The sequence below is a fragment of the Peromyscus californicus genome, unplaced genomic scaffold, assembly GCF_007827085.1.
Source record: "Peromyscus californicus insignis strain IS unplaced genomic scaffold, ASM782708v3 Scaffold_8__1_contigs__length_139910024, whole genome shotgun sequence".
NCBI lineage: Eukaryota > Metazoa > Chordata > Mammalia > Rodentia > Cricetidae > Peromyscus > Peromyscus californicus.
This window is the reverse complement of record NW_026294606.1, coordinates 56,692,172-56,707,457: the sequence shown is the minus strand read 5'-3', so window position 1 is coordinate 56,707,457 and position 15,286 is coordinate 56,692,172. Positions and strand designations below refer to the sequence as shown.

Genomic DNA, 15,286 nt, shown 5'->3' with positions numbered 1-15,286 from the left:
GCTCACAACTTAACTGAACTTATGGGTGGAGTTTTATATGTACAAAATAGTGACAGCCATGTACCCAGGAATAATTACTGTCTTAATAGTTCACAGGGATTAAAATAATTCTTTACTGTATTATATACATAAAACTCTTCCCATAAATTCTGTTTAGATGTGACACAGTTTTAGACACAAAAGAAGATCTAAGAGTTTATCATATAAGATTAAGAGAATTTTGATAATTTATATAAATTTTTTTATATAATAAAGATTTTACTTATAACAGTTTTCATATTGTAATCTCATATAAATTAGGTTTAAAATTGATTCCAAATTTTCACCATACCCTCAAGGCATTTAAAGAAGAGAATTTGCCAATGTAGACTGTGATCAGGATGCAGTAACTTTGAAATTGCTGTCCATGGAGCAAAGTAGTTCTTTTCCTGTGTCCAGGGCATTCAAACAGATATGTGGGCATATAGTATAATGTATAAGTAGAACAACTGGGTACCAGGATTTTAAAAAAAATTCAAATCTCCAGAGAGATGGACAACTTTGGCAGTGTCCTGGAGTCCAGCCAAAGGGTTCTCAAGAGTTATCAATATCCACCGGGCGGTGGTGGCGCACGCCTTTAATCCCAGCACTCGGGAGGCAGAGCCAGGCGGATCTCTGTGAGTTCGAGGCCAGCCTGGTCTCCAAAGCGAGTTCCAGGAAAGGCGCAAAGCTACACAGAGAAACCCTGTCTCGAAAAACCAAAAAAAAAAAAAAAAAAGAGTTATCAATATCCATATTTGCATTTATGAGAGTAGGTTGGAGGAGTTTAATAATGTTCAGGAACATAATGAAGGAGACAGAAGGACACTGAGTTTGTGGTGTTGAGTAAATGCAGTTGCAATAAAATTAAGAGTGTTGTTTTCTGCTTGGGAAGCTTTAACTTTTTTTTTTTTGTTTTTTTAGAGACAGGGTTTCTTCTCTGTGTAGCTTTGTGCCTTTCCTGGATAGCTTTACCTTTTAAAAACTTCTTTAATTTTTAAAGATCATATGTATATGTACAGTACCAACTCCCCTTTGCTCCCTCCAAGGCCTCCCATATACCCTTTCTACTCTCTTTCAAATTCATGGCCTTTTAAAATTAATTGTTGTTATGTGCACACACAAATATATATACACACACACACACACATATTTATATACACACACACATATATATATATATATATAAATACATATAAACATTGCTCTGAGTCTGTATAATATCACTTGTATATAAGTTTTGACTTCTGACCATTTGATACAATTTGTCAATTAGAGTACTCTTTCTTGGAGAAGACTATTTCTTCTGCTCTCAGCATTCCTTAGTTGCTTGTAAAGAAACTCTTCTTAGAGTTGAAAATAGCAAACTTTTATTATAGTAACTGAAAAAGCACGTAGGACATAACATAACCATATTCTCAACTTTCAGAAATAATGACTGCTTAAAAATTCCAGTCTTCCCATTATTTTTAATTACCTATGTCATATAATTATGTGACAGTATGGATGATAACATATTCTCTGCTTTTTGAAAGAAATGCATTAAAAGTCATAGTCCTGTATTTAAACATTCTTCATTAATATTAAATCAAAGTCCACTTAGAATTATTTCGTGGTATTTTGATGCCAATATTTCAAGTCCTACACATGTACTCTAAAATTTACAGCCATGAAGTGCTTCCTGATTCCTCTTATATGAATAATTCTGAGTAAGGTCACACATTAAATGAAGTTGTCTTCTGCCTTTTGACTAGACTGATAGATTCTCATAGTTGTATAACAGGTGAAAGACACAATGAGTCCTAAGGTTCTGTTTGTACCTTGGCACTGATTTCCAACAGTGGTTAATCATTCTACATCTAATCAGTACTCTACTAGCCTTTTATTGCAGAGTGCTTTTACTACAGTGTCATGACTAAGCATAATAGTTACAAAGCAAAAATATATTTGTCAGGGAGAAAGTTGAAAGGGTAATTTTTCTTTTCAATTTTCAACTTAGCTTCTTAAGAGTCAACACTTGAGAAACACTCAGTTGTCATGTTTTTAATGCTCTCTCTGTGTATTGCTATGTGAGTAGTATAAAATATTTGATTGTTTCAAGGGACTTCTGATTACGTAGAGGCTTCATGAGCTGGGGAGATGGTTCAGTGGATAAAATGCTGGATGTGTAAGTATAAGATCTGAGTTCAGATCCCTAGAATATGAGTAAAGCCTGTATGGTAGCCTGTGTCTGTAAACTCAATGTCTCTATAGTGGGATAGAATACAGAGATGGGAGAATGAATCCCTGGGTGCTTCTGGGTGAGCTAGTCTGGCATACTCAGCAGTGAACCATAGCAAGAAATCTATCTCAGCCAAGGTGGAAGTTAAGGATCAAGGACTGACTCCTGAGGTTGTCCTCTGATCTCCATGCCGAGGCATATGTGCCCCCACACTTACACACACATTCATAAACATGTCATGCACATTCTACCTCTACATACAAATATAAAACAAAGGGTTCAATAGTGGCCAAAAAATTAACAAGAAAGTAGGAGCTAATGCATTCTGGTCTAACAAGTGCTAGCTTATCCAATAAATACATTGTATAATTTTCTACGATTGAAAGATTCTAAAAAGAAAATTTATTAAAAGATGTTTCTTTATCATGATAGAGTCTTATATTTAGGAATTCTAATTCATATAAAATAAGCAAATTGGTTTGAACTCTCTGGTACATGTGGACTACTGCTTTATCCTCTGCTCTCCCCATGCTATTGCTTGAACATGGAAGAAGTTTTAGATGTAATGATTTCTGTTATTCTTGTGTCTTGGGAAGGAAAAGAGAAACAGTATTTGTTTATCCAGAAGAGTGACAGGAAATGAATTACACACATCAGTTTGTGGAGCTTCAGAAGCAACAGTAGTGGTGCTGGTATTGCAGGATCAATGGAAAACAGATGTAGAATAAGTGGGTACTCAACTGGATTGCCCAGTCACCTGCTTCTGGTTCTCAGTTTCTTCATGCTAGAACTAGTCCATGAACAGGACACAAGATAGTCAGAGCTTGCTCTGTCTCAGGGTCTGATCATGTCATCACCTGTTGGTTATTCAGGGTACTGTGTTTGCCTCTTTCAGTTTATCTTGTAGCTTTGTAGAAAAATGAAAATATCCAATCTAGAGCATTGCCTAACAGCTTCCTGGTTTCAATATTGATTGCAATGGGATGGAGGTAGATTCTCTATTTGTATGGACTCCTCATACATTTCTTCTTTCCTAGAAGGCCAGATCCAGAGAAATGAATATGCTAAATGGTAATGAGGATAAGATACATAAATCATACTGCATTTTTGTGGAGCAGCATCTCACTAGATGCTGGACCAGGGCAATAGGGACTCACGTGTGTCTCTCTCAACTGTTGGGTTTTGAGTGGTAAAGTTGGTCCTGAGAAATGAAATGACCAAAGTCAATAGTTTACTAGACTGGGAAGAAGCTTTTTTTCAGGTATTGTCCCCAGAACAATTAGTTGTATGATAAAGGAATAGTTTAATGGACTTTGAATTTGAATTTTTATTAGATATAGACGTAAGAGAAAACATAATATTTGTCTTTCTTTCTCTCATTGTCCTCTCTGGTACCCTGTCTTTTTTTCTTTTTTTTGCTTTTGAGACAGGGTTTCTCTGTGTAGTTTTTGTGCCTGTCCTGGATCTTTCTCTGTAGACCAAGCTGGCCTCGAACTCACAGAGAGCCACCTGGCTCTGCCTCCCGAGTGCTGGAATTAAAGGCACGAACCACCACCACCCGGCTCCTGGTCTGCTCTCTTTTTTTTACAACATATTCCTTTGTCTATTTTTACATGATATGATATGATGTTATATAACATGTTTATTTATTTGAAACCTAGATTCTGCACATGAGAGAAAGCAAGTATGTTTGTTTTTTTTTGAGTCTGGTTATTTGCTTAATATGAAAATCTCAGTTTCATCTATTTTCCTGCTGGTGGCTCATTTTATTTCTTCTTTATGGCAGAAAAAACTCCAGTGTGTGTGTGTGTGTGTGTGTGTGTGTGTGTGTGTGTGTGTGTGTGGTGTGTGTGTGTGTGTGTGTGTGTGTGTGTGTGTGTGTGTGTGTGTGTATGTATATATATATATAATTTTGTCTTCACTTCATTCATCAAGCAGTCAACATGGATTGGGTTTACAAGTATTCTTAATATGGCAAATTTAGTTTCATCTATTTTCCTAAAGGTGCTATACTTTATTTCTTCTTTTTCTTCTTTATGGCAGAATAAAACTCTAATATATATATATATATATATATATATATATATATATATATACATGCACTATGTTGTCTGCAATTCATTCATCAATTCATTCATCAGTTCAGCAAGCAGTCAACATGGATTGGATGTACAAGTATTTCTGTGGAATGCTGACTCAAGGTTACTTCACTATAAAAACAGGGGTGATATCGAGGGATCACATGGTTGGTCTATTTTTGGTAGTTTATTTTTAATCTCTATACTAAACTACAAACAAACTGTGCTTGTTCACATTCTCAACAGCAATGCATAAGGGTTCCCCTGATCCTTATCAGCATTTTTTAAAAAGAATACCCTTTTTCAGTGGGGTCAGAGGGAGCCTCAGTGTAGTTTTAATTTTTCATGTCCTTAATGCATAGGCACATTACATTTTTAAAATAAATTTATTGGGAATTTGTGTTTATTCCTTGAAATCTATCTGGTCAGTTCAATTTCCCTTTCAGTGACTGGATACTTTTCTGGTGTTTAATTTATTGAACTTTTAAAATATTCTGAATATTAGTAGCCTATCAGATGTATACTTGGGGAAGACTGTCTCCCACTTTGTCAGCTGCTCTTTCACTCTGTCGATTATCCTCCTTGCTGTGAAGAACTTTCTAAATTTCATCCAATTCCATTAATCTGTTCTTACCATCATTTTCTTTGCCATTTGAATCTGTGAGCCCTCGCCTTTAACTGCTTATTGTAAAGGTTCCCTACAGTTTCTCTATGTAACAAGCATTAACTATCTTCTGGAGTGCTGGCTTAGTGGTCCCGAATTTAATTCGTACTGGTCTTCAGAAGTTTTGTTTTCTCTTGGTTTTTACTATTTACTTCCAAAGCTTGAAATAGCTCTCATGCTCTTATCGATTTCACAGTTTCTGCTCACAGGTCTCATGTTATTCTGATGGCTTTACCTATAAAAGTGAAGTAACAGCTTTCTCTTGGAGCTTTTACTTTTGTTGTCTTGGCATCTCAATTATAGTATGCCGTGGCAAGGTTCTTGTTAGGTAATGTCTACTTGAGGTTTTAAAGTCTCTTGTAGTAGAATGTTCTAGATTTGGATAATTTTCTTCTATAATTTTATTGAGTAGACTTTCTGTGCCTTTCGTGCTGGTCTCAGCTCCTTCTGTCTCATGGAGTCTCAGGCTTGGTCTCTTGATTTCCTGAATGTTATGGTCATTCTTGTTTGCCTGTCTTCATTTGCATCTGAATGTCGTATTTTCTCAACTTTGTCTTCTATGCCTGATATTCTATATTAAGCTTAATTTAGCCTGGTGTTGGGGATTTTGACTGTGTATTTTATTTGATTATTTGTTTTTATTTTCCAACATTTCAATTTGCTTTTTATTTTCAAAATTTGTTTACTCTCCAAATTTATCCATATTACTGACTTTTCTTCTATGTTGCTGATAGACCTTTTCTTAGTTCAGCATTTTAATCATTTTATCATTTTTTGTATTTATCAGTGGAGGTGCTATGACATCTTGGAGACATCATGTTGTCTTTTGAGTTTTTGTTCTTGTGTTTCTGTGTTCTGATATGTGTATTTGTCATTTTCTGTATTTTTTTTGTTTTATTAGGACATCTTTTTAGTGAGCAGTCTGCCTTGGCTCAATTCCTACTACCACCATGAGCATAAAAGTCAAGCCACTGTAACAGAATAACATTAATCAAATCAAGATAGAAACACTAAAAGCCAAGAAAAGACTATACCACTGAAGGCAATGGCCATGGAAAACAAAAATAGAAAAAATAAGGGATTAAAATTATTCAGGGTAAATATATATGTAGTAAAGAACAAAATAAGTGAAAAGGTAAAAAAAGGAGGAAGAGAAATGTCAGCTAATATTAAATAAAAGAGAAGAAATAAGATTATAGAAGAATGTCGTAGGAAGTTGACCAAAGAGTGAGAAATACATTTATATAATTGATCAACAAAAATGTGTAAGAAAAATTAATAAACTTAAGAAGGATAAAAATAAAACCATAAAAACATTTTTATAAATAAAATAAATTCAACTACTACTAAAACATAGTAAGGGGAGAAAGGTAGAAAGACAGGAGCAAAGAAAAGACAAAGCACTAGCGAGCTCCTTTCTGGGCCCTCTATAACTCTATTTGGCCAGGTGGAGGGGTGGGGTCACTTGAAGGTGGAGTCTCTTGCCTCTCCTACCAGTTAGACTTCTTGAAGTTCAACCAGTTAAGTGTGACATGCCCACCAAAGCGCTTCCACTTCTTTTCTGTGTGGTCCAGGAGGAGCCTCTGCTGGCAACACTTAACATTGCAACAGGGTGCCTGGCAGATTCTTTTACATTCTCAGGACTCCCTAGCTTGTACACTTCAGGAATGACTAATAATCTAGGTAGGAGCTTTCTCCCGTTTGCATTGGGGATGAGGGAAGCAAACCATGCACTGACATTTGCACAGACAGACCACTGTCTACTTTCAAAGCACACTCACCTGCAGACATGCTGCTGGAGGGATGAGGTGAAGAAGTCGACTACTTTGCTGGTGCTTCATCATTCTCATCCCCATTGACAGTGCTCCTCAACTGACACAGGTGGCTGCAGAGCCTGGCCACCTGAGGGTCTGAGGCTTGGATTCTAACATAGCTGGAAAAGGTGATGGGGTCAGCTTCTAGCTACTGAGGATGAGGCTGATTTCTAACCATGGCCTTCAGTGTCTGAACCAAAGCTTCCACTCGAATTTTTCAGTTGCTGACACCTGGTTTGCCTCCTCTTTGTGACTAACTCCTTTGCTTGTCTCACCCAGGCTCCAGGTTCCTTGACTTGAGATTGTTCACTGTTATTAGGTACCCAGGGTGGTTCAATATTAAACAACAGATTCACTATCATGATGGTGCCTAGCCCAAACCATCACATCAGAGAAGTCATGGTCTTACCACATTGTATAACTCGATTCAAGATTTTCAGGAGCTGTGGGCTTACCCCTCAGCAGGATTTTCAGTCCCTTTTCTCTGAAAATGAGGCTAAGCTAAAGCTTCGGCATCCTCTCTCCCACTAGGGATTTACCTGGTGGCATCTGCAGTGTGTACTTTACCCCTGGACTCCCTTTGGAATATCATATTTCAGTCTGCCCACGTTTCTTAGGTGTCCTGCCACCCTGTCCCCTGCTATGTGACATTCAGTGTTCTTCCATTCCTTCTCTCTTGGGAATGGAGTATATTCTTCATTGTCAAGCTCTTCTTATTTACCATGTCACACGTGGGTGACTTCTGATTTCCTGCTTTAGGCAGGGAGTCTCAGACTTAGACTTTCATATCCCAGATATGCTATCCTTCTTAAAGAACAGATGATACTGACATCTAAACATGGCATCTGTTGTTAGTCTGGCAAATAAATACGAGTCTATATAAATAAAAGTATCTAGAAAACTACCCAGAAGGCTACATTTCAATTGTAGACACAAATGGAAATCTAAAGAGTTTTAGGTATTATTTGCATCATGGTATCAGAATATTTTGACTTACAACATCAAATTGTGTTTGTTTTCAGTTATTTATCTTAAGTTAAAAATAAAAGAAGATAAATAAATGGATGGTTTAAAGAGGAATAATAGCATATATAATGGAGTCCAATCGATAAGAAAGAGGAGGGATTCTATAAGCAAGGACATTGAAATCACAATGGGAAAATGTACAGAGATGACCAGCCACAGTATTTGAAACCCATGAACTGTGGACCAATAGCTGTGGAGCCCCCTTAGGACTGGACTTGCCTCTGTATAGGCAAGACAGTTGTTTAACTTGAACTGTTTAGGTGCTCCCCAGGCAGGGTGATCAGGATCTGTCCCTGGTGCATGAGTGGGCTTTTTGGAGCCTAGTGCCTAAGTTGTGACATCTTGCACAGCCTTGGTGCAGGATGGAGGGTCTTGGATCTGCTTCAACTGAATGTAGCAGGCTCTGCTGACTCCCCATGGGAGACCTTGACTTGGAGGAGGTGAAAATGGGAGATGGAGGGTTGGGGGTCAGGGGGAGGGAGGGGGAATCTGTGGTTGGTATGTAAGATGAATAGAAAATTTCTTAATAATAATAATAATAATAAAGAAAAATAAAACTCAAGAATACAGAAATTTTACACAATTGAGCTACAGTAGGCTTGTAGAGAAGAAAGTACGTAGGAGTAAATTTATATGTGTTAGGTTGTTTATAATCAAAAGGTTATTTATATATTTTTCCCATTCTTTTTTCTTTTTTTGGATATTTGAGGCATGGTTTTCACTGTGTAGTTTTAGAGCCTGTCCTGGAACTCTATCTGTAAATCAGGCTGGCCTCGAACTCAGAGAGATCTGCCTGCCTCTGCCTCCCTAGTGCTGGTATTAAAGGTGTGTACCACCACCACCACCCAGTTATTTTTTCCTATTCTTTACATTCAAAGCAAAGTGACATTATTAGAAAATGATCTATTTATAGCAAAGTTTTCTAAACAAAACCCCAAATTTAAACTATTTATGTTCTATTGTTTAACTTTTTTTGTTATAATTTTCAGAAGTTTAATAGAGTTAAGGATCATTTAAATTTCTATTTGGGCTGAAATTGTTTTAATACCTATTCTTGCATAATTATGCTGCTAACTTTTACCAAATTCTATGTATATGTATTGTAGTCTATGATTCAAAGAATGCAAAACTTAAAATGCTCTGTGACCTGATATCATCCATGCTAAAATTGTTAATAATCACTTTCCAAGGAGTATATTATATTTTATCCACCTCCACTCTCTGCATATCCCAGTGGAGGGCCCTGAGTTGTCTCAGCTGAAATGACCACTATTATGGTGTGAGGTATGTATAACTATGTACTGTGGTCAAATTGTGGTCCCTTGTGGCTCCAATCCCTCCTGAAAGATGGTCTAATACATCATAAGTCTTTCTCCTGGGGACAATTTTGTCTTCTGGCTGCACCTGTAATTTCAGCCTTTCCTTCTCCAAGTGAAAGATTCCTGGGAGAATTCTAACTTCTTGGGGTCCATTGTTTGAATAGTCTGATAGCCCAGGAGAGACAAAAGCATCTCTGTAGAATTCCTAGGTCCTTTGGGGACTGTAATAATGACTAATTGTTTCTTGTGTTGTGTTATCAAGTAGACACTTCATCATAACAAAAAGCTTTGAATATTAAACACTCACAAACTTTAGGCAGGTTAGCTCTGGGAAGGACTGACTCATGCCTGCACCACAAATAGAACATAAATAACAGCAGGTGGTAGAAGCTGAGTCACCTTAAGCTGGTATGCTCAGGGGAGCATGCACAGTGAACTTTCTTATTTTATGGGTAATTAAAATCCTATACATATTTTGATCCTTCTGTATCTTAGATGGAAACCCAAGGAAAGGGGGCTCCTGAGGAAAGCAAGCCCCTTTCCTAGAAGTGCCTGCCCTGGAGGAGGGAGGGCAAGTGTTATGAAGGAAAGGAGAAATAGAAGTCCCTGGCTGCCAGGCCCCCAGTGCTGCTGCAGGGCTCAGCCTGCTCTTATTTTGAAGAGAATGCTTGCTTCCTTGTTCTCTAAAGTGAAACTCTTGGCTGCTCTCTGTGTGGTGCTTTCTTCACTCTGGAATGCAGAAGAAGCAAGACTGGAACTGGAGTTGAGAGCAGGGGAAGCTGGAGACCTCCTGCAGGACTTCTGGTGCTCAGTACAGGTCCACTTTCTTTAGCTAAAGGGCATGTGAGGCGTTCTCCTCCTCCCTAGTGTTGGTTATGCCAGGGTGCTGCCCCTTGTGGCTGGTGGCCACCCGCCGTGGCCATGCTGGCAGAGGAGCATGCTGATTAAAAGAATCCTAGCCATGGTTACCTTTTCAGAGCTTTATGGGGTGGGGGAGAGAGAGAGAGAGAGAGAGAGAGAGAGAGAGAGAGAGAGAGAGAGAGAGAGAGACAGAGAGACAGAGAGACAGAGACAGAGAGACAGGGGAGGAGGTGGGGGGGGAGGGGCCTATGGGGGACGGAGAGGGGACAGAGAGCCCACAGAGGGCTCACTGGCTTTTTAGGCTGGGATGCCTGCGAAGGCTGATGACATAATTAAAGATGTAAATCAGGACCATATCCTTACATCCCAGACTTTCCCTTATTATAAAAAAAAGCGGGTAGATGGAACTAGGGGCGTCGTTCCTCTCAAAAACTGCTTCCAGCTGACTTTAGGACATTGATTGGCTCTTGGGGGAATGGAGATGGGTGTCTTCCGAGGTAGACAGGCATTGTAGGATGCTGTCTGTCATCCATTTGCTCTGGAGACATGTATCCCTCTTGGCTGTGGCTGGGAACTTTTTGTTTGACAAGATGCTTTTAGCTGTTACAGTTTCTTATTTGATGATCTCTGGACTCCAGTTCTGTGGTGGTCCTGTACCATTAGTTAGAACAGGGAACTGGGAAGAGAAAAGCTTGTGGTACATGAGAAAAAAAAAATTTTTTTTGAATTAGGGACAAGGCAAAGATCAGGGCCCTGTCTGTATGCACGTGAGAAACACAGGCAGTGGATCTGGAGTGAAACAATGAGCTCTTATTTTAGGTGGAAATCTTTTTTCATTAAGTAACTCTGAAAAGCGCAATTAAATCAGGTGAGGTAGTAAGGCTGTCCTCTGTACCTGACAATAAAGGAGAGGTGGCATCCCAGAACTCCCAGGACTGAGTCAGTGGCTCTGGTGTCCAGAAGGAAAGAATCGATCGCTTCCCTGCTGCCTTCTGGGTTCCCTGCCATGTCTGTAGCCAAGCCTAGGTCTGCTGAAGGTCTTAGCTTGATGTACCCATGTATCTTGGTGCCTGGGGGCAGTCAGCTGACTCTTTGTCTTTCTAGGCGGCACCTTTAACAAGACTGTCTATGGCCTGGCAGGGCATTCACTAGCCCATGGCCTTTTCCTCACTTAAAACAGGGACCCAACAGCTTTTGGGAGTCAGCGAGTGCCAGCACTTGGCAATTTTGTTTTTGGACTTTTATCTTTTCCCTGGCATACCTTAAATGCCACAGACGACTCTTTTGCCTGTGGGGACAGGAGCCTTGCTCTCCAGATGCTTAAGTTTTAGTCGGGGAGGTCTGGGGAACAAGAGACGGATTTTGCTCGATGTCCTTAATTTTATTTTATTTTTTTCTGATGATTGGTGGCTTAAGGACAGCTTTTGGAAGATCTGTCAGTAGGCAGACTATAAACAGATCCTTTTTGAAGACTTGTCTGAGGCTATAAGCTGATTTTTTTTTGGCTTAAGAACCATCCTGACTACTGTAAACTTATTTGTATGGATCTTAGCCGCTTCCAGACCTGTCTGTGCTTCTCAAGGCAGTTTGAGAATGAGTGGGTGGAGTTAAGGTGAGTTAGGGCAAGTTGTAGAAGCTGCCCAAGCCTGCCCACTTGAGCCCATCCACTGGATCTCTGTGAGTTTGAGGCCAGCCTGGGCTACCAAGTGAGTCCCAGGAAAGGTGCAAAGCTAAACAGAGAAACCCTGTCTTGGAAAAAAAAGATATACAAACTAGATAACAAGAAGTCTGCCATATCCATAGTTTTAAAATAATATTACCTGTGTGTGTTTATTTGGGACTGAGTGGCTTCAGGACTGGCAGGTGAGAGAGATTAGTCCTGACTGCGGACCAGGCGGAACACAGGAAAACTTTCAGCTACATAGTAATGCTATCTGCTCCAACTAAGATTCTGATTCTGACATAGTGTAGCCAGGGAACCCCTGTGTCCTGAAACGCATACAAACACAGTCATTCAGATAACTGGTTTCAGCCAATATAAAAGGGACAATATTCAAAAGGCTGTCAAACTCCAAGGAATTAATAGCTGGATCCACAGTCAAGGATAAAATCTTGTTTTCCAGAAAGACTCAGAATGTGAAGCAAGATAAGCGCACTGGAGCAATGAACCAATTAACCATTTGTGATTTCTCTTCAAAGGGGCACCAAGGTTCAGATAAGCAGATCTATGGACCATGCACCATAGCTCCTGCTATTGAAATTATTCTTATGGGAGGTGTCTTAATGACATATTCACTCTTATCTCTGACCTCTGATTAAATCCTTCCTTGACTCCCATAAAAATATTTCCAAATGTTTTTCTAACATTGTTCAAGCAAGTGTGGCTCTGATGAGCCTCTCATTCCTTATGATGTTGAACATTTTCAGTTCCTGCTACTCCTTTAATGGATAATCAAATTTGTTGGTTGCAGAACTTAACAGATATCTTTTCAAATAGTTATGAGAAAACATTGCTCCACCTTTCCTTGACCAGATCCAGATACATCATAGCTTACATTGGGCCAAATGAGACAAGTCTTCCTTAGGATTTTCAAGTAAAAAAAAAATACATGTTTCTTATACCAACAGTCTCCTACAACCTTTTTCTCATGGTTTGATTTTCGTCTTGTGTCTTTGATTCTTGTTCACTTAGCAACCTGGTACAACTGTTATCTTCAAGACTCCACACCCCAATTCTTCAACTGATGGTGACCAAGTGATGCTAACCTTTGACCACTATGATCGCTTTCTTCTTTTAGAGTCCCTGAACTTTTTTCCTTGGAGGAATCTGTGACCCTTCATCTAGATGTTCCTTATGACAATGCCCTCACCCAGCAAGAAATAGCCAGATGAGCCACTTCCCCTGTTCCCTGGAAGATTTCAAGAGGCCAATGTTGAGCAGGAGGTTAGCTGACCAATGGTCTCTCAAAATCAGGATATAGAGAGCAATAGTTGATCCCTGAGCCTTAGGTACAGGAGCTGTGTTCTAGATGTATCAGTTGGGACTGGGCTTCTCAAACGTACATTTTGATTAGTTGTGAGTTTTCTTTAATGGTCTGTGTCTGTCTCAAAGAGGAGTTTCTTGATGAGGAATGAAGATTACACTTATCTTTGAGTATAAGAACAAATATTTAGAATGTAGTTTAGGATTATAATGGTTTAATAAAGGGGTGGTTATAGGTTCTCCTCCAAAACCCATGACTTCACTAGTCCTGGGTAGTTGGCTAGGTTTCCAATACCAGGACTGATTTCCCCACTGTTGAGTGGGTCTTAAGTCCAGTTAGTCAATTGTTTGTTACCACTGAAGTATACATGCCACTACTGCACACTTACAATGGTTAATTGGGACAATTTGGGGCTCTTGGTAGGTTTCATAGATGGTGTAGGTGGATAGGATGTAACAATATTTGCTAGTGTTCATTCTCACGGGGCCAGTGCAAGAATTCCCTCTAAATAGGACCAAAGGAGCAACAAGTGGGAGTGGTTGATTCTACCTGAATAAGCCCAAACTGGCCTCAGGAATTTTTTCACATGGGAATGTGTACCTGGTGCTGTTACCCTCTTTCTTAGTGAGCTTTTCAACTTTGAGGTTATTTAAACTCTATTCCTCACTTCTTAGACTGCACTTTGGGTAAAATCTAAGAGACGCTGGCTCTTTCCCTAAAAGTGCCCACCCTAAGGCAAATATAGGTGAAGAGGTAACAGAGAAGAGATTGTGCCTATCAGAATCAAAGCCACTGTTGCCCAGCTTGGTCTGCTCTGATTTTGAAGTCTGTTCTTGTTTCCTTGTTTGCTAAAACCCAGTGCTAACCTGCTTGCTCAATGTGCTGTGTTGTATTTGATGTTTTCTCTTCTAGGAGCAAAGAACTAAGAGTGTTACTGAGCTTGAGACTAGGGGATTCTTGAGGCATGCCATAACCACAAGGGAATAGATTTCTATGTAGCAAACAATAAGGAATTGTTCTTTTACCCTCTTGCAATAGCTTGCAGTAATTTATACAGTATAAAGAGGAATTTTAGTAAAACAAATTATGATTATATAATGATTCACTACAGAATTATCTTTTATATATCTGTATGGTACCAAATGGCATGTGAAGCAATGCTTTAAATTTCCTACCTCCCCTTTTCTATTGGTTAATTGTTAAACAGGTAATGTCACTGGTTAACCATTAGACAGGAAGAAGTACTGTTTAATCATTAATCAGAGAGTAATGCTGGTTAGCCATTGCGTGGGGATGGAGTGGGGTGGCAGGGGTTGGTTACCCATTAGCCGGGAAGTTGATGTATGGCCTCTATATATTCATGGTTCCACAAAGGCTGCAGGAGAATCAGAACCTTAGTCAGAAGAGCGGTAAACAATGAGTTCCAAGCAGCAACGCGTGAAACTAAATGATGGCCACTTCATTCCAGCACTGGGCTTTGGCACATATAAACCCGAAGAGGTAAGAACAGTGATGCTGTGGTGGAGGGCTCAAGAGAAAATAGGCTAAGGGACAGTGGAGGAGATAAAGCTCTCAAGTCATCCATTTCCCATGTGACTCTGGGAGACTCACCTGGTTCTGTTTGTCTAGACTAGCTCTATTCTATGTACAAGAAAGAAGATGGTTTGACTTTGCTCTGCATCAAGGTCTGATTATATAATCGTATGTCAATTGCTTCAGTGTTTCTTGGCTTGGCAGAAGAGATCAAAGTCACCAGTCCGGAACACTGTCAGCTCCTTGATTTGATGCCAAAAGGAGGGAGGGAGGGTTCCTCTTTTTAGCTCTGTATTCCAAGTCTTTCCCTCGTACTAAAAAAAAAAAAATCAAGACTAAAGGAAATCAGCATACTGAATGTTTGCGTAGCTGAGAAACATAACAAATGTCCAAGGACTACTGCAGTTCTGTTTTGGGGGAGTGGTCAGTATTTTACAGTAAATGCTGCACGTGAGTTAATTAAAACATCCAATATGCCACTCTCAACTGCTCTCAACTGTGGGGAGCGAGTGGACACTGCAAAAGTATGATGGTGAAATGGTGTGGAATGCTGATCTTTGTTAATGGACATTAGGTTTATAGCATAGTGATCCAGAAGGTTCTCTGAAATGAAGTGACCAAAGAGGGGAGTTTACAAACCTGGAAGGAATTTTATATTTTAAAATCTTCTTTAGATCATGCGATTTTAAGATAAGTGAACTATTTTTTAAACTTCAAATGCAAATATTTCTCATCTGTAAGATTTACAAAGATATTTATGAAGTGCCA

The 15,286-nt window shown here is 39.3% G+C and overlaps 1 protein-coding gene across 6 annotated transcripts in view; it reads left to right on the top strand.

Moving 5' to 3' along the window:
- Nucleotides 1-15,286, top strand: part of LOC128103612 (aldo-keto reductase family 1 member C13-like) — a 51,383-nt gene that overhangs the window by 22,880 nt on the left and 13,217 nt on the right. Inside the window, exons 1-3 of one of the 6 annotated variants that reach the window (XM_052728139.1) lie at nucleotides 9,779-9,944; nucleotides 12,800-12,945; nucleotides 14,360-14,485. In XM_052728139.1, coding sequence (XP_052584099.1) covers nucleotides 14,402-14,485 — 84 coding nt within the window. In that variant the 5' untranslated portion in view covers nucleotides 9,779-9,944; nucleotides 12,800-12,945; nucleotides 14,360-14,401. Of the gene's footprint in view, nucleotides 1-9,777; nucleotides 9,958-12,799; nucleotides 12,946-14,359; nucleotides 14,486-15,286 lie in introns of those variants that run through there. The other 5 variants (XM_052728138.1, XM_052728142.1, XM_052728140.1 and 2 more) reach the window with 5 other exon arrangements.